The sequence below is a fragment of the Ictidomys tridecemlineatus genome, chromosome X (assembly GCF_052094955.1).
Source record: "Ictidomys tridecemlineatus isolate mIctTri1 chromosome X, mIctTri1.hap1, whole genome shotgun sequence".
In the NCBI taxonomy this organism is placed as follows: domain Eukaryota; kingdom Metazoa; phylum Chordata; class Mammalia; order Rodentia; family Sciuridae; genus Ictidomys; species Ictidomys tridecemlineatus.
Window position 1 is genome coordinate 81,004,844 of NC_135493.1, and position 14,431 is coordinate 81,019,274.

The 14,431-nt window shown below is 45.5% G+C and overlaps 1 protein-coding gene across 3 annotated transcripts in view; it reads right to left on the reverse strand.

Annotated features, from left to right (window-relative positions):
- The window catches only part of Fgd1 (FYVE, RhoGEF and PH domain containing 1), a 42,597-nt gene that overhangs the window by 19,224 nt on the left and 8,942 nt on the right, over positions 1 to 14,431 (reverse strand). Inside the window, exons 1-6 of one of the 3 annotated variants that reach the window (XM_040281276.2) lie at positions 5,550 to 5,933; positions 4,067 to 4,240; positions 3,556 to 3,733; positions 2,993 to 3,434; positions 1,314 to 1,403; positions 469 to 617 (exon numbers count right to left, since the gene is read on the reverse strand). In XM_040281276.2, the coding sequence (XP_040137210.1) occupies positions 469 to 617; positions 1,314 to 1,403; positions 2,993 to 3,434; positions 3,556 to 3,707 (833 nt within the window). In that variant the 5' untranslated portion in view covers positions 3,708 to 3,733; positions 4,067 to 4,240; positions 5,550 to 5,933. Of the gene's footprint in view, positions 1 to 468; positions 618 to 1,313; positions 1,404 to 2,992; positions 3,435 to 3,555; positions 3,734 to 4,066; positions 4,241 to 5,514; positions 5,934 to 14,431 lie in introns of those variants that run through there. The other 2 variants (XM_040281284.2, XM_005339782.3) reach the window with 2 other exon arrangements.

Here is a 14,431-nt window from a genome sequence, read left to right on the forward strand (position 1 = left end):
AGGGTCTGGCCAAGTTGCCAAAGCTGGTTTCCAACTTGTGATCCTCCTGCCTTAGCTTACCAAGTAGCTGGGATTACAGGCATGTGCTACCATGTCTGGCCTGAACTTCACCTGCTTAAGGGCTCTGCAATTCTGTTGTAATCTTCTAAATCTACATCTGTGCTGCACTGCTCCTGAGAGGGCCTAGAAGGTGCAGCTTGGGCCTGGTTCTTTTTATGAAATCTGTAGGAGAGGGCAGGTAGGAATGAACTTTCTTCTTTTTATTTTGTGGTGAATATGAGCAAACCAGGGCATGCTAAGCAAGCACTCTACCACTGAACTACACCCCCAGGCCAGGAATGAACTTTATTAAGAGACAAGGTCTTGCTATGTTACCCAGGCTGGCCTCAAACTCCTGGGTTCAAATGTACACATCTGGGCTTAGGATCAGCAGCAAATTGTAGGCAGCCTAGCTCTGGGGCCTCTCACCATTCCTCCATGCGCTTCTCTAGCTCAGGCAACAGGAACTGCTGGTGGAAGCAGTAGATGGAGCAGATGTTAGAGAAGATGCCATGTACAACATCAGCTGGGAAGGAACTGCGGTTCCGAGCTTCTTCTAGCAGACGGGCACAGAACACCTGCAGAGTAAGGCAGGAGCATTTAGCCCAGCTGGGCCTGGGGCTTGGCTGGGGAAGGGCTAGCTTGCAGGTGAGGGTAGTGTTTGTGGAAATTTTTGTGAGGGTTTGGGATCAATATTGGTTTGGAGACTGAAGAGAAAGGGAATGGAATTAGGGTTATATATGGAGTTGGACTTCACAATGTTAAGGTTAGCAGTTAGACATTGGAACAATGAGAAGTCAGGATCAGAGTCAAAGTCAGAAACAGATTCAGGATCAGATAGAAAGTTGGAATTAAATCCATTCATTTAACAAATATTTCTGAGTGCCTACTGTGTTCCAGGCACTGTCCTTCTGGTTAGGATGGAGCAGTGAACAAAGTAGATAAAAATTCCTATTGGATTTGGGGCAGGCAAAGGGCCAGAATTAGAGTGAAGTTCAAATAAGGGGTAAATTTAGGATCTGGAGAATAGTCAGTATTAATGTTAGAGTTGTAATCAGGGCTGGAATACCTATCCAGGCTTAATATCAGGATCAAACTTGGAATAATAAAAATCAGAGTTGGATTCAGGGACAGTTAGCTTCAAGGTCAGAGAGGGGCCTTACCACCTCTAGATTCTAACCTCAGTGGTAGGGTTGGGCTCAGGTCCTATCATTTCTTCCTTGGAACCCATCTATCAGGTAATGGGTCCCTGGGACCCCTGAGGGGACATTCACCTGATCCAGTAGATGGAGCCTGGAAACATAAGCCTTCTCAGTTTGCAGGAGCTCATTGGCAATGTGGAACACCTTCTGCTGCACAGTCAACTGAAAGGAGAAGAGCCGACGCTTGATTCATCATCCTCCACCCTAACCCTTACCCAAGTTTCTAGAATAATTTGTTAAGAGACAAGGTCTTGCTATGTTGCCCAGGCTGGCCTCAAACTCCTGGGTTCAAATAAGTGATCCTTCTACTTCAGCCTCCTCAGTAGCTGGGACTCCAGGCACATGCCACTTTACCTGGCTCCCCTAGAATTCTTACAACAGCTCACATCGTGCTCTAAGCCCAATGCTGCCCTGAGATAACCATGACCCCATCTCTAGACACTTAAGTCCCTCTCCTGCTTCATCCCTGACTCCCCAGTTGATCACAAAGCCCACCCTCAATTCTGATAATATGTACTCACTCACTCAGTCATTCATTTATCTTTTCATCTGCTCTCTCTGTTCACTGGGCATAGTGTAGTGGTTAAGCACAGGGACTGGAATGTCAAGACTTCATGGGTTCAAATCCTAGCTCTGCCGCTTACAAGATTGTGTAAGTTGTTTAACTGCTCTGTATATAAGATCCCTCATCTATAAATTCCAATTATAAGAGGACCTAAGCCCATTTGTAATTCAGACAATTATGTAACAGAGTAAACTACAGATCAAGTAGTCTATAAATATTAGTTAGCTATTTATTAACCCATTCAGTTTATAGTCAGCAAAGGCTTGATGATTACCTGGGGGTGAGATAAACACACAAAAGTATAGAAAGGTCTAAAACTCATTGCCTGCTGGTTCAGTTTCCTGATTTGCTAGATACATATTCACTGAATACCTTTTATCCCAGTAATTTATGGCCTTAGCCCCCACACTTGAGCTTGGTCCTGGCAGAGCAGCTGAGATCTAACTCAAGTGCAAGGATGCCTTTTGAAGAAATATTAGGTTGTAAGGGTACAGAAAGGGGTCCCTGAAGTTAAGAGTCTCCTTCTTGGGCTAGGGGTATAGTTCAGTGGTAGAGCGTATGCCTTGAATGTGTGAGGCACTGGGTTTAATTCTCAGCACCACATATAAATAAATAAAGGTCCATCAGCAACTAAAATGAATAAAAAAAAAAATTTAAAAAAAGAGTCTCCTTCTCCACAGGCTTAAGTCTTTCCGGGGCTCTAGATCTTGTGCCCTCCCTCCAGCTGTCAGGAAGCCTCTCTGGAATGTGAGACTTTCTCTTATACAAACAAGGATACTGAGGTTTGTGGTAGGAGAGCAGAGAGGGAAGAGACTTGACCAATGTCACACAGCTACTGAGTCATGAGATTTTCCCAATTGGGACAGAACTTTAAAGATCCCCCAACCAGAATGCTCATCTTCAGAATGGAAAACTGAGATCTGGCTAGTGGTTCTCTGATGAAGGTAGAACCACCTTCCTAGTGGGCATTTGGAATGATGTATGGTCATTTTAATTAGAGGGGTCACAATAATTAGAGGGGTTTTTGCTATCGGTATTTAGTGCCAGGATACTAGGGAAGCTAAACATCCTAAATGGAAACAATGCCCTGTTTTGAGAAATACCATGCTGGGCAAGAACCAAGCACAAAAGCCAGGTTCCTGGTTTCTCTGCAAGGTCTTGTCTCTTGGTGAACACAGATCAGTACCTCCACAGACTCCTGTCTCTCCATTGGAGGCACTGGGATTTCTCTGTCCTTCTCCTCATCCTCTTCTTCATCATCCTCTTCTTCCAGGTCACTGTCAACCTCCTGGGAGCCAGGCCGGTGGGGGTCGGCCAAAGCAACAGGCATACTGGCCAGGGCAGGGGGCCCAGGACAGAGGCTGTGGCTGGGAGGCCCATCATCACTGACAAAGCAGGTCTCTTCACTGTTGGATGGTGAGCTGATGCTGTCGATGCCGCTGTCACGGTTAGGTACCTTCTCACCATCCCGAGGCCCAGGAGCCAGCAGGAACAGGCAGCGGGAGGCCTCACCCTCAGGGAGCTGGGACACTGGTGGTTGCGGGGGTGGCTGTGGCAACATGGCTGGCTCTGGGGGACCTGGACAGGGGCCAGGGGCTGGCCTATCCGAGGCGACAATCACAGGTTCTCTGAAGTTGGTGGCGGACACATATGGAAGCAGGGTATGAGGTTGACTGAGAGGCTTCTCCTAAAACCATCCCTTCTTATCCCCATCCATTCCCCACAAGGTCCTAGAGGTACCAGACTTACCTTTCAAACTTCTCAATCAGTGAGGATACTGCTGCAGAACTGGGGCTGGCCTCTGCCCTGGGGGCCAGACCCTTGGCCACTCGGGGGTCCGCAGGTAGTGGGCGGGATGGCGGAGGAGGGATAGGCTCAGGTTGGGGGGGCATCCGGGGCATCTGCAGGTAGCTGGGCTTTGGGGGGACTAGAGAGGTTGAGGAAGAGAAGAGATACCTCAATGAGCTGGGTTTAGGGGTGGCTATATGACTAGGCTACCTCCCTCTCTACAAACCCCAGTTTTGTGGGATTTTTTTTGTTTACTTTTGTCTTTGTTTGAGGTAGGCAAAGAGCAAGCCTGAGGTGAGATCCCAGTGCACATTCACCCCAGGCCACAATCCTCTGCCTGCTGGGTAGGTAGCACTCTCTCTGAGACCACAGGGCCTCTTGTTCTAACAAGCCCTCTCCTCTGACACTGGTTAACTTCTCTCCTTTATCCCCTCCCCTGGGCCATTTTTCAGCTCTTTCTGGAAGCACTTACCCTGTGGCTTTGGGCCTGGTGCCCGCTTCAGTGGTGAAGGACGCTGGCTAGGGGTTTCAGTGGGGGGGCCTGGATCTGAGCGAAGCCGCTGGGGGCCTTCTGGATGAGGCTCAAGGCCCTGGCCAGGGTCAAGGGACAAGCTTTTAACCAGGATCCGGTTTCCCTGGTGCAGCCCTGCAGAAAGGGAGAAACTGGATGTGAAGCAACTAACTTTACTCCAAAGGGGAGTTCCATGTCTTAGCAGGTATCTTGGGTATTGGGTTTCATGGAGCCCCTTTTATGGCCACAATGCACTGCTTGGAAACCCCTACCCCAGCCCTCAGATGTGAAGCCAGGCCTAGGGCTTGGGCTGATTGTTTTCATCAACAGATAAGAGTTCTTTGTGATTAGTGCATTGATTTCATGTATATCAGTGGGCATTACTATTAGGAAGTTTAATCAGGCTGGGGATGGGAATGAGCACCCTAAAGTTCGTATATTTGTAGCATTTGTTTATACAGTTACAGTGGGTATGCTTGGCATAAACCATTTTCTATCTTTTTTTTTTTGTACTGGGGATTAAACCCAAGGGTGTTTTATTACTAAGCTACATCCTCAGCCTTTTTTTTTTTTAATTTTGAGATAGAGCCAGGCATGGTGGCATATGCCTATAATTCCAGTGGCTCTGGAGGCTGACGCAGGAGGATTTCGAGTTCAAAGCCAGTCTCAGCAATTTAGCGAGGGCCTAAGAAACGTGGTGAGACCCTGTCTCAGAATGAAATGTAAAAAGGGCTGGAGATATTGCTCAGCTGTTGAGTGCCCCTGGGTTCAATCCCCAGTACAAAAAAAAAAAAAAAGAGAGAGAAAGAAAAGAAACATAAACATCTTGGGATTTGGGGACAGGGTCTTGCTAAATTACTGAGGGTCTCACTAAATTGCTGGTTAATTTCACCAAGATTACAGGTATGTCACCATTCCTGGCTTCAACCTGTTTTTTAAGGCTATGAGAATATTTGAACTTTTTTGTCTACAATTTTGTACAGCTGAGTGAGCTTAAAAATGATGAAACTGTGTTTCATGAGCAAAAGTTTTGCTTCTTAAAACCCCAGTAACTTGGGAGGCTGAGGCAGGAAGCCAGACTTGGCAATTTAGTGAGACCCTATCCCAAAACAAAATATAAAAAGGACTGGGAATGTAGCCTTCTGTTAAAGTGCCCCTGGGTTCAATCCCTAGCACTGAAAAATCCTCCAATAACAACAACAAAAAACAGTGTCTCACCAATCTGTGTTAGTTTCGTCTACTTTCACATCAACATATACCCACACATATGCCACCCCTGACACACACTTCCCAGAATTCTGAGTTCAGGTCACCAGAATGAGTTTAAAAGAGCAAGCAGCAAATTCAGAAAAACAGGAAGTCTTTTTGTATTGTCCCTCCTCCCTTAGTTTAGGGCCTCCTAAACCCACCTGTTTGGGGCCTTGGAGATGATGGTGACACTTACAAGAGAAATTTCAGTCTGGAAGGCAGTGAAGGGTCTCTTAGGGTTGACACGCGGTCTTGACTGGGGAGGGGCCCGTAGGAATGCCTCATATTACAGAGAAGTCAGGTGGGGCCAGAGAGAAGGGGATAAAGCTTGGATGACAGGCTAAGGAGTTGAACATCTATCCTGTGGCAGAAGGGAGCCATAAAAGGTGCTTGTGTAGGGAAAGACGCAGGAAAGCAGGTGTGAGGACAAGAGAGTGAACAGTAGTTCAGAGCTTCTAGAGCTACCAGTGGCACACATTGCCAGTAATGTTGTGCCACAGTTACTTGGACTCTCATAGCCATAAAAGGTCTGTTAACTGTATGACAGTCTCATCAACGACCAGTCACAAATGGTTCCACTCTGTCACAAAAGCACATGGTGTTATTTATAGTTTTACACAACTGTAAGGCCACATAAATTCAAACATCCAAACACAGGTCATTATACTCCTGAAAGTCTGTCTGGTCATATGCAGTTACAAAGTCCTGAAGTTACGATCTCACATATGATCACACAGGATCATGGTATCATATTTACCTGCAAACATGGTCATACAGTTACAAAGATACTCACATAATGGCTAATCTACCATCTCATGATAATCACCTAAACACATACCATCATATACCTTATTATACATCCCTCAAACATGGTTCCATTGAATCATAAAGATACACACTGTCATTTAACTCTATCTCAATTTACAGAATCACGGAGTTGATATACATTATAATGTACCTCCACATATCTGCAAACATGGTTAAACATAAAGACTAGCCATGTGGGGTCAATTATACCAGGCCAGACACAACCTCACACAATGACAACTACTTACTCAGATACATGAACACAGAATCACAGACATAACATAATTTACTATGTCACACTCATGAAATAAACATTAGGGTCTTAGCCCTGGGATATACACAGACATAAGACACTTGCCTCCTCCTGATAAACAATCACCTCCACTACAAAAAGATATAACAGTGGCACACAGAGATATCCATATCCTCCCTTACAAGGTCATAAAGGCAGAGTTTTAAGGGATTTTTAAGTCTCTGAGTCTTGGAAGGAAAGAATATTCAACTCACAGGATTCCAGAACCTTCCTTGTGCCCCTGACCCCACCCACGCTATACCTGGGCCAGGTAGGCCCCAGGAGACTCGGGCCAAGGGCCCTTTCTAGCTGAGGGAACATGGTGTCCCAGGCCAAGCACTCCCCCCGCCATCCCATACCTTGCTTTGGGTACAGTTTCCTCACTTCCTTGCCCACTTGAGCAGTTAGGGCCCGGCCAGGACTGAGGAGGTGCTCCTCTCAGCTTAGCTGGGCTGCTTACCCTGCCCTGCTCAGCACATCCTGGCTGATCCTGCCCTGCCCTCCCCCTGGGCGTGGGGTTGAGGAGGATGAATCACCTGGATGGAGGCACAGGCGGAGACACAGTTGGAAAGACACTTGTCCAGAGAAAGTGAGACACAAGAGAGTAGCTGATAGGGTCAAAGATCAAGAAAACAAATGTAGACACCTCCTCTTCCAGAAATACACACAAGTGCTAAGACCCCAGGAGCTCCTTGTATGCCTCCCTAGGCCTGTGGAACCCACAAATCCCTTCTCCATACCCCAACCCAAGTGTGCCTCTCTAAGAAAGCCCTCCCCACCTGGTCTGTAGCAGGGCAGCAGGTCTCCTGTGGGGCTGTTCCACTGCTATTCTTCATGGTGTAGTGACCCTCTGCTCTTCCTCACCTATCTCACCCTGGAGTCCACACATGGCCCTGTCTCTCTATTCTCTCTGCCTTCTTGTAGGCAGCCCTACAGAATAGTAGGCTGAATCCCAGGTGAGCAGGGCAGGGATTCTCAGCTCAGTTTCTAACGTGGAGATGAAAGCAGACAGAGAGGCAGTGACTACCCGCAGGTCACACAGCAAGTCAATGTCAGACTTTTAGGCAGGCTGATTCTGGACTGGACTCTTCTCTTAACCCTGCTTTCTAAGGGGAAGCTGGAAAAGTAGGGAACCAAGAGGGACAGGGTGGATTCCAGGGATTTAAAGTCACAAATCATAGTGTGGTTAATTAGAGTGACAACCCCAACTCTGCCTATAGGGAAAAACTACATGGTTCAAGTGTAGTGGTATAGGTCTGGCTAAGAACCAGGCTAGGTTCCACCAAGGGGAAAAAGGTTTGAGATCCCTCCATTTCCTATTTCAGTATTCCCTTTCTCTTCTTTACCTACACTCCCAATTTCCCTCCTGTTTTCAGTGGATCCCTTGGCCCCAGGGCTTGCTCCCTCTTGGTGGTTGGCTGCATTTTTAATAATATAGCTTGGTCTTATGACTTATCTACACAAAAACCTTCCATAACTTCCTAACACCCATATAAAAACAGAAACTACTCAGCTAGGTCTCTGCAGCACCTTATAAGACTACTGAATTATCTGATTTCCCCTACAAATATTTCTGAGCCTGGTCCACTGTATGCTGGCAGATAAGAAAATCCCATTCCTGCTCTCAGGGAGCTTCCAGGGTAGGATGTCCCCTTCCTCTTTCTAGAAACCACAGGCCTTCCCACTGACTCACCTAATCAGCACCAAGCTAGGTCCTACATTAGTTTTCTCCAGCCCACTTTTTCTTTGTACTAGGGATTGAACTCAGGGCTATTCTGCCATTGAGCTACATTCCCAATCCTTTCATTTTTTTCTTTAATTAAAAAAAGAATTTAGTTGTAGATGGACACAATACTTTTATTTTATTTATTTATTTTTATGTGGTGCTGAGGATTCAACCTAGTGCCTCACACATGCTAGTTAAGCGCTCTACCACTGAGCTACAACCCCAGCACCCAATCCTTTAACTTTTATTCAAATTTTGAAATGGTCTCATTAAGTCACTGAGGCTTTTACTAAATTGCTGAGGCTGCCCTTGAACTTGTGATCCTATTCCTTCAGCTTCCTGAGTTGCTGAGATTACAGGAATATAAATGGCCCATTTTTAAATGGTTGATAATCCACAACATTCTCACATATAAATCCATACCCCTGACAAGATCCTCTACCAGCACTGCCCTTTTACCCCTGGGTTTACCAGAGTTCTCATTGCCCAACAGAACAGGGGACACAAAGGAGGCCTCCTCACACCCATAAAGACACATCACCAAGTCCTACAACAATATAGTGACACATCTACTGTACACAGTTCTCAAAGATGCAGAGAGAACCACAAAGCCATTCCATATACTCATATACAACATGCAAAGTGCACATACACAACCACTACTACCACTTGGACATCTCTTGGCACTGACAGGAAGCACATCCTGGGCACCCCAAGAGCACCTGGGTTCTTATCAGCTCTGCTGTGGGTGTGGAGGTGGGTGTACATCCTCCTTGCTCCGCCTTCACCCCTCTTGACTCTCAGCATGCTGGAAGGGCAATTGTTTTTTGCAGGCTGGGTGTAGAACACAGGACTTTGCATGCTCCGTAAGTGCTCTACCACTGACCTACACCCCCAGCCCAAGTTAGGGAAATCTTGACTATTACCTTCAGGGAGCTCCCAATCTTAAAGACAAGAGACTCTCATTCAGGAAAAGTTAAGTGGTGGCTCAGAAGGTACAAGGGGGTTAGCCTGTTGGGATTGGGGAACTCAGGAGAGGGAGAGGTCAGGAAAAAGATAGCCAGATAAAATACAGGACACCCAGTAAAATTCAAATTTCACATGAATGACAAATAGATGTTTTAGTATAAGCATGTCTTATGCATACTTATACTAAAATATTATGCTACACAGGTTGAGCATCCCTTATCTGAAATTCTTCAGACCAGAATTTTTCAGATTGTTTCAGATTTTGGAATTTGTTGTTTTGTTTTGGATTGGGGACTATTTGCATAGAGTTTACCAGTTGAGCATCCCATGAAATTCCAACACCACCATTTACTAGCTAAGTGGCTCTCAGTCCCCATCTTTCTGAGTCTTGGTTCCATGTCTGGAAAAGAAGATAATAATAGCAGCTTCCTGGTTTGGTTCTGAAATTTCCAGAAAGAAGGGAAAGTGAAGTAAGGTTCAGTTCCAGTGGGTGTGGGCCAAAGAGAGGAGTCCTTGCTCTTGAATTCAGCTAGAAGCTGAACCCAGCACAAAACTACTGATACATTGAGAAATGCAAGTAAACCCAGCCAGAGATGGGCACAGAATCCAGCCCTCTTCACCACAAGAGCTCCGTAGATCAGGGCAGTATTCCTATTAGAGGTGAAAAGACAATGATGCCCTGTCTCCTCCATTCAAACACAATTCAAAATACAAACCATACAAAAGTGTAAAATATGTGTCAAGAATTGCATCTGAGTTTCAAATTTTCCCATGACAATTTATTATTGTTGAAATAGCAAAATCATTCCAAAAATTGTTTCTGATTGCTGTATGCCCCTGCTTGGCAGGTGCCCTGAGCACATGCTTCTGGGTTTACTGGCAGAGGAGGTCCAGCTTCTAGCTGAGCTTGAGGACAAGGACTCCTCTTTTGGCCCATTCCCACTGGAACCAGACCCTACTTTTCCTTCACCTCTTTCTGGGAATTTCAGCTGCCAGTTTCCCCTCTTCCCTGGCCAGCACTATCCCTTCTCTCTTCTCCCAGCTGTAGCCTTGGCTTAATTTCAAGATAGCTCTTAGGGCCCCAAGACTGGACATTTGGCCATTAACTCCCTGGTGACCTGGGGCAAGGGGATGCATAGCTTGAACTCCCAATTTCCCCATTTGTAAAATTGGGACAATATGTGTGTGCTTTTTGTTGTGAGGAATCTGTGAGATGCTAGGTGGGCAGAAGCTGACCCTAGCATTCAGGCCTTTTCACAGCTAATGTAAACTTCTCCCAACAGCCCTCAAATCTTTGCCTTTCCTGGCTGAGAGGTAGGCCCTAGGGACAGTTGGAATTCCTGGGGTGGGGTTGGGGTGGGGAAAGGGAACAGAGGGAGTGGAGAAGAAAGAACAACAGCAAAGAGGAAAATGCCTTTTGAGAAGCCAGCTCTGTGGGGGGGAGTCCCACAGCTTGAGAGAAAAAGCAAGGGATGAAGGCAAAACTGCCCCACCTCTTCCTGCCTACCCCTTGAATGTGAGCTCCAGCTCAGCTGCCCCAATTCACCTTCAAGGCCAGACTGTACACAGGACTTGCTTGGCCTGGCAGATGTTCTTTCTGGAAGTCCAAACACAAAGCTCTGTCAAGTGTGAAATGTGCAGGAGGAGATGTTTACAGGAACCCTGTGGGTAGTCCAGAGGTTCCTTCCCTTAAGTCCACTAGTCTTCTGAACATAAAGGACTCAGCAGAAAAATGGGGGCACTTTCTGCAGAATGAAGACTTTGTGTTTGTGTGTGTGTGTGTTATTAAGGACTGAACTCAGGAGCACTTAATCATTGAGTCACATTCCCAGCCCTTTTTTTCTTAAAAAACATCTTTATTTTTATTTGTTTATTTTTATGTGGTACTGAGGATGGAACCCAGGGCCTCACACATGTGAGGCAAGCACTCTACCACTGACCTACAACTCCAGCCCATTCCCAGCCCTTTTTTTAAAAAAATTTCAAGATAGGATCTTGCTAAGTTGCAGAGGGCCTCAATGAGTTGCTGAGTCTAGCCTTGAACTTGTGATCTTCCTGCCTCAGCCTCCTCAGCTGCTGAGATTACAGGCATGCACTACTGTGCCTGACTGTGAAGATACTTTTGAGAGCCTACCTGGCATGTGTGAAGCACAGAGTTTGATTCTCAGCACTACATAGAAAAAAAATGAATAAATAAAATAAAGATATTGTGTTCATCTACAACTAAAAATATTTTTTTAAAAAAAGAGTATGTCCTCCATACCCTCCTGAAAAATGGAGAAGCCTTCTATAAAATAGAAGTCTCTGATGAAAAAGCCCTTTCTGAAAAGGAAGAAGTTTCTGTAAAATGAAAGAGCTTCCTTCAAAGTGCAGGGACATTCTGTAAAATGAGGCAAGTTCTATAGAAACTCTTTCGTAAAACGTATGACCTACCAGTAATTGAATGACTCTGACAAAATAGAAGCTTTGTATGAAAAATGGAGGAATGCTTATTTAGTAAAGTGTGGTCCCTTCTGTAAATTGTAGGACCTTCCTGTACAGCATGGACCCTTATGTAAAGGGAGAACCTTTCTGTGGAATGGGATAGTAAAGAGCAATAGGGAATGGTATGAATTGTGGTAAAGTGAAGAGCACATCCTCACCTAAAGTAGGGACAGCAGCTCCTCCCCTCCAATCTGTTTTTACCTTGTAGGACTAGGGCCATGTACTGCCAAATCTTGCAATATTTCAAGAGAATCTAGAAATCCAGATTTTTGTATGAAACTGCATTTTAAAAACAGTGAACAGGTCAAATAAACCTTGGGATCCAATTCAACTTTAGGTCATCGCTTTAAAATCTGAGTTAAGTTATTTCATTTCTGCTGTTCAGCTTTTGCCCTATAAGGCATGCTCTGGTCTTAGGGAGGAGCCTGTTCCACCTCCTGGAAGTACCTGGTCTCTGTTGGGCCTGAGGAGGCCCAAGAAGTTGGCCTATGCAATACTTTTCAGGAATTCATCAAATTAGAATCTGCTTTTTTTTTTTTTCTATCTGGCTCCATTCACCTTCTGCCCTGCACAGGATGCCTAAAGAAAAGAGCAGGGGATTCTAAGAAAATTCTGAATTCTCTGGAACTCAAGCTGTTAATTTTTCTTGTGTGTGGTACTGGCTATTTAACCCAGGAATACTCTGCCACTGAGCTATACCCCCAGTTATTTTTAAATATTTTTAGAGATAGAGTTTCACTAAGTTGTGTTGCCAAGGCTGGCCTTGAACTTTCAATTCTCCTGCCTCAGCTTCCTGAGTCTCTGGGACTACAGGTGTGCACCACAGCAGTCACCTATGCTGATAATATTTTAGTGGGAAATACAAGGTATAGCAATTCAACTGTTTGTTGAACACCTATTCTAGGTCAGGCATTGTCTTGATACTCTCCTGTGTGCCATCCTCCTGCTCTGTGAGCTATTAGCTCCATTTTACAGATGAGGAAACTGAGACACAAAGAAACGAAATAAACTGGGTGCCATGGTGCATGCCTATAATCCCAGCAACTCCTCCTGAGGCAGGAGGATCACAAATTTGAAGCCAGCCTCAACAATTTAGTGTGTCCCTCAGCAATTTAGTGAGACACTATCTCAAGGGCTGAGGGTACAGCTCAGTGGTAGAGCACCCCTGGATTAAATCCTCAGCACTACAAAATAAATAAATAGATAGATAGATAGATAGATAGATAGATAGATAGATAGATAGATAGATAGATAGATAGATAGGGCTGGGGATATATCTTAATGATAGAATGCCCCTGGATTCAATTCACAATACTACAAACAAACAAAACAACTAACCACCAACAGCAACAACCAAAAAAATAAAAAGCAAAATAACCTATTTGAGAATACCCAGCTAATAGTAACTGAACTGGAACCGTATCCCAAGTGTGTCTATGTCCAGAGTCATAGAGTACATCTTCAGTGAATGTTTGATGACTTAGGAAAGAAATCACATTTAGATGCAGTGGAGAGAAATTTTTATAAAGGAGATAGTTTTTAGTTTAGCTGTTCAGGATAGGGTGTTTTTTTTTTTTAATATATGGAGATGGACCCACAGACAAGGAAAGAAGAGTGGGCAAAATTATGGATATTTTGGAGGGTGGTATGGTTGAAGTGTGTGTCTAAAGGACAGAGAGTTCTGGGTTTACAAGAAGGCTCCAGAACAGGAAGAAGGGGCAGGGGAGACCAAAAGATGAAGGCAGGCAGCATCCCTACCCCACTGACCCACCACCACCATCAAGACATAGACCTATATTAGGTGAGGTGGCTTATGCTTGTAATTCCAGGGACCAGGAGGCTGAGGCAGGAGGATCGCAAGTTCAAAAAAGGCTCAGGAACTTAGCAAGGCACTTAGAAATTCAGCAAGACCCTGTCTCTACATAAAATATAAAAATGGGCTGGGGAATGTGCCTCTGTGGTTAAACACCCTGGGTTCAACTCCCAGTACTAAAAAAAAAAAAAAAAAAAAAAAAAAAAAAAGACATAGACCTATAGGGGACACACAGAAACAGACAGACACTAGATATATAGAGACCCATATGCAGAAACATCTAGAAACCTCCACATATTGAGTTAAGGTGACATACTATCTGGAACATACAATATATCTAGACCCAAAAACACACATGAAAACATACAGACATACAAAAACAAGAACATTAAGACACAAAGAAGACCCATGGGGACAAACACAGGCGGACAGCCAGGCACATGTGCGTGCGCACGCGCACATACACACACACAAACATGCACACCACAGTCACATGAGAGCACAAGCAGTCCATCCCTCATCCAGTGGCTTGACTGCTGTGAAGGCCTGGCCACCTCCTCTCTGTTTCTTTGGACCAGAGGCCAGAGAAGGATAGGGGGTGGTAGCTCCACCCCGGGGAGGAGCTGGGGACTTCAGAGGACAGGAAGGGAAGGGAGTGGAACTGCAGCTGGGAGCACTGGGGGCAGTAATTACCCAGTGCTAGGGCTGCCACGCTGGCTGGGATTCCCCTCCCTGGGAGGACAAAGCCACAACGGGATGGTCCCTCTGACCCCTGCCTCGACCCTAGGGACCCCAACACCCACCCATCTCCCTTCCCATGCACCAGTGGCCCAGTCAAATCTGAAAGTTGGAGACACAGAACGACTATGAGGGAAAAAGACACTTGATAGTGAAAGACACTGGGACAAAGAAAGGAGGGAGAAGACAGGAAAACTAGAGACCCAGATACACACACACACACACACACACACACAGCAAAGGGAGGGG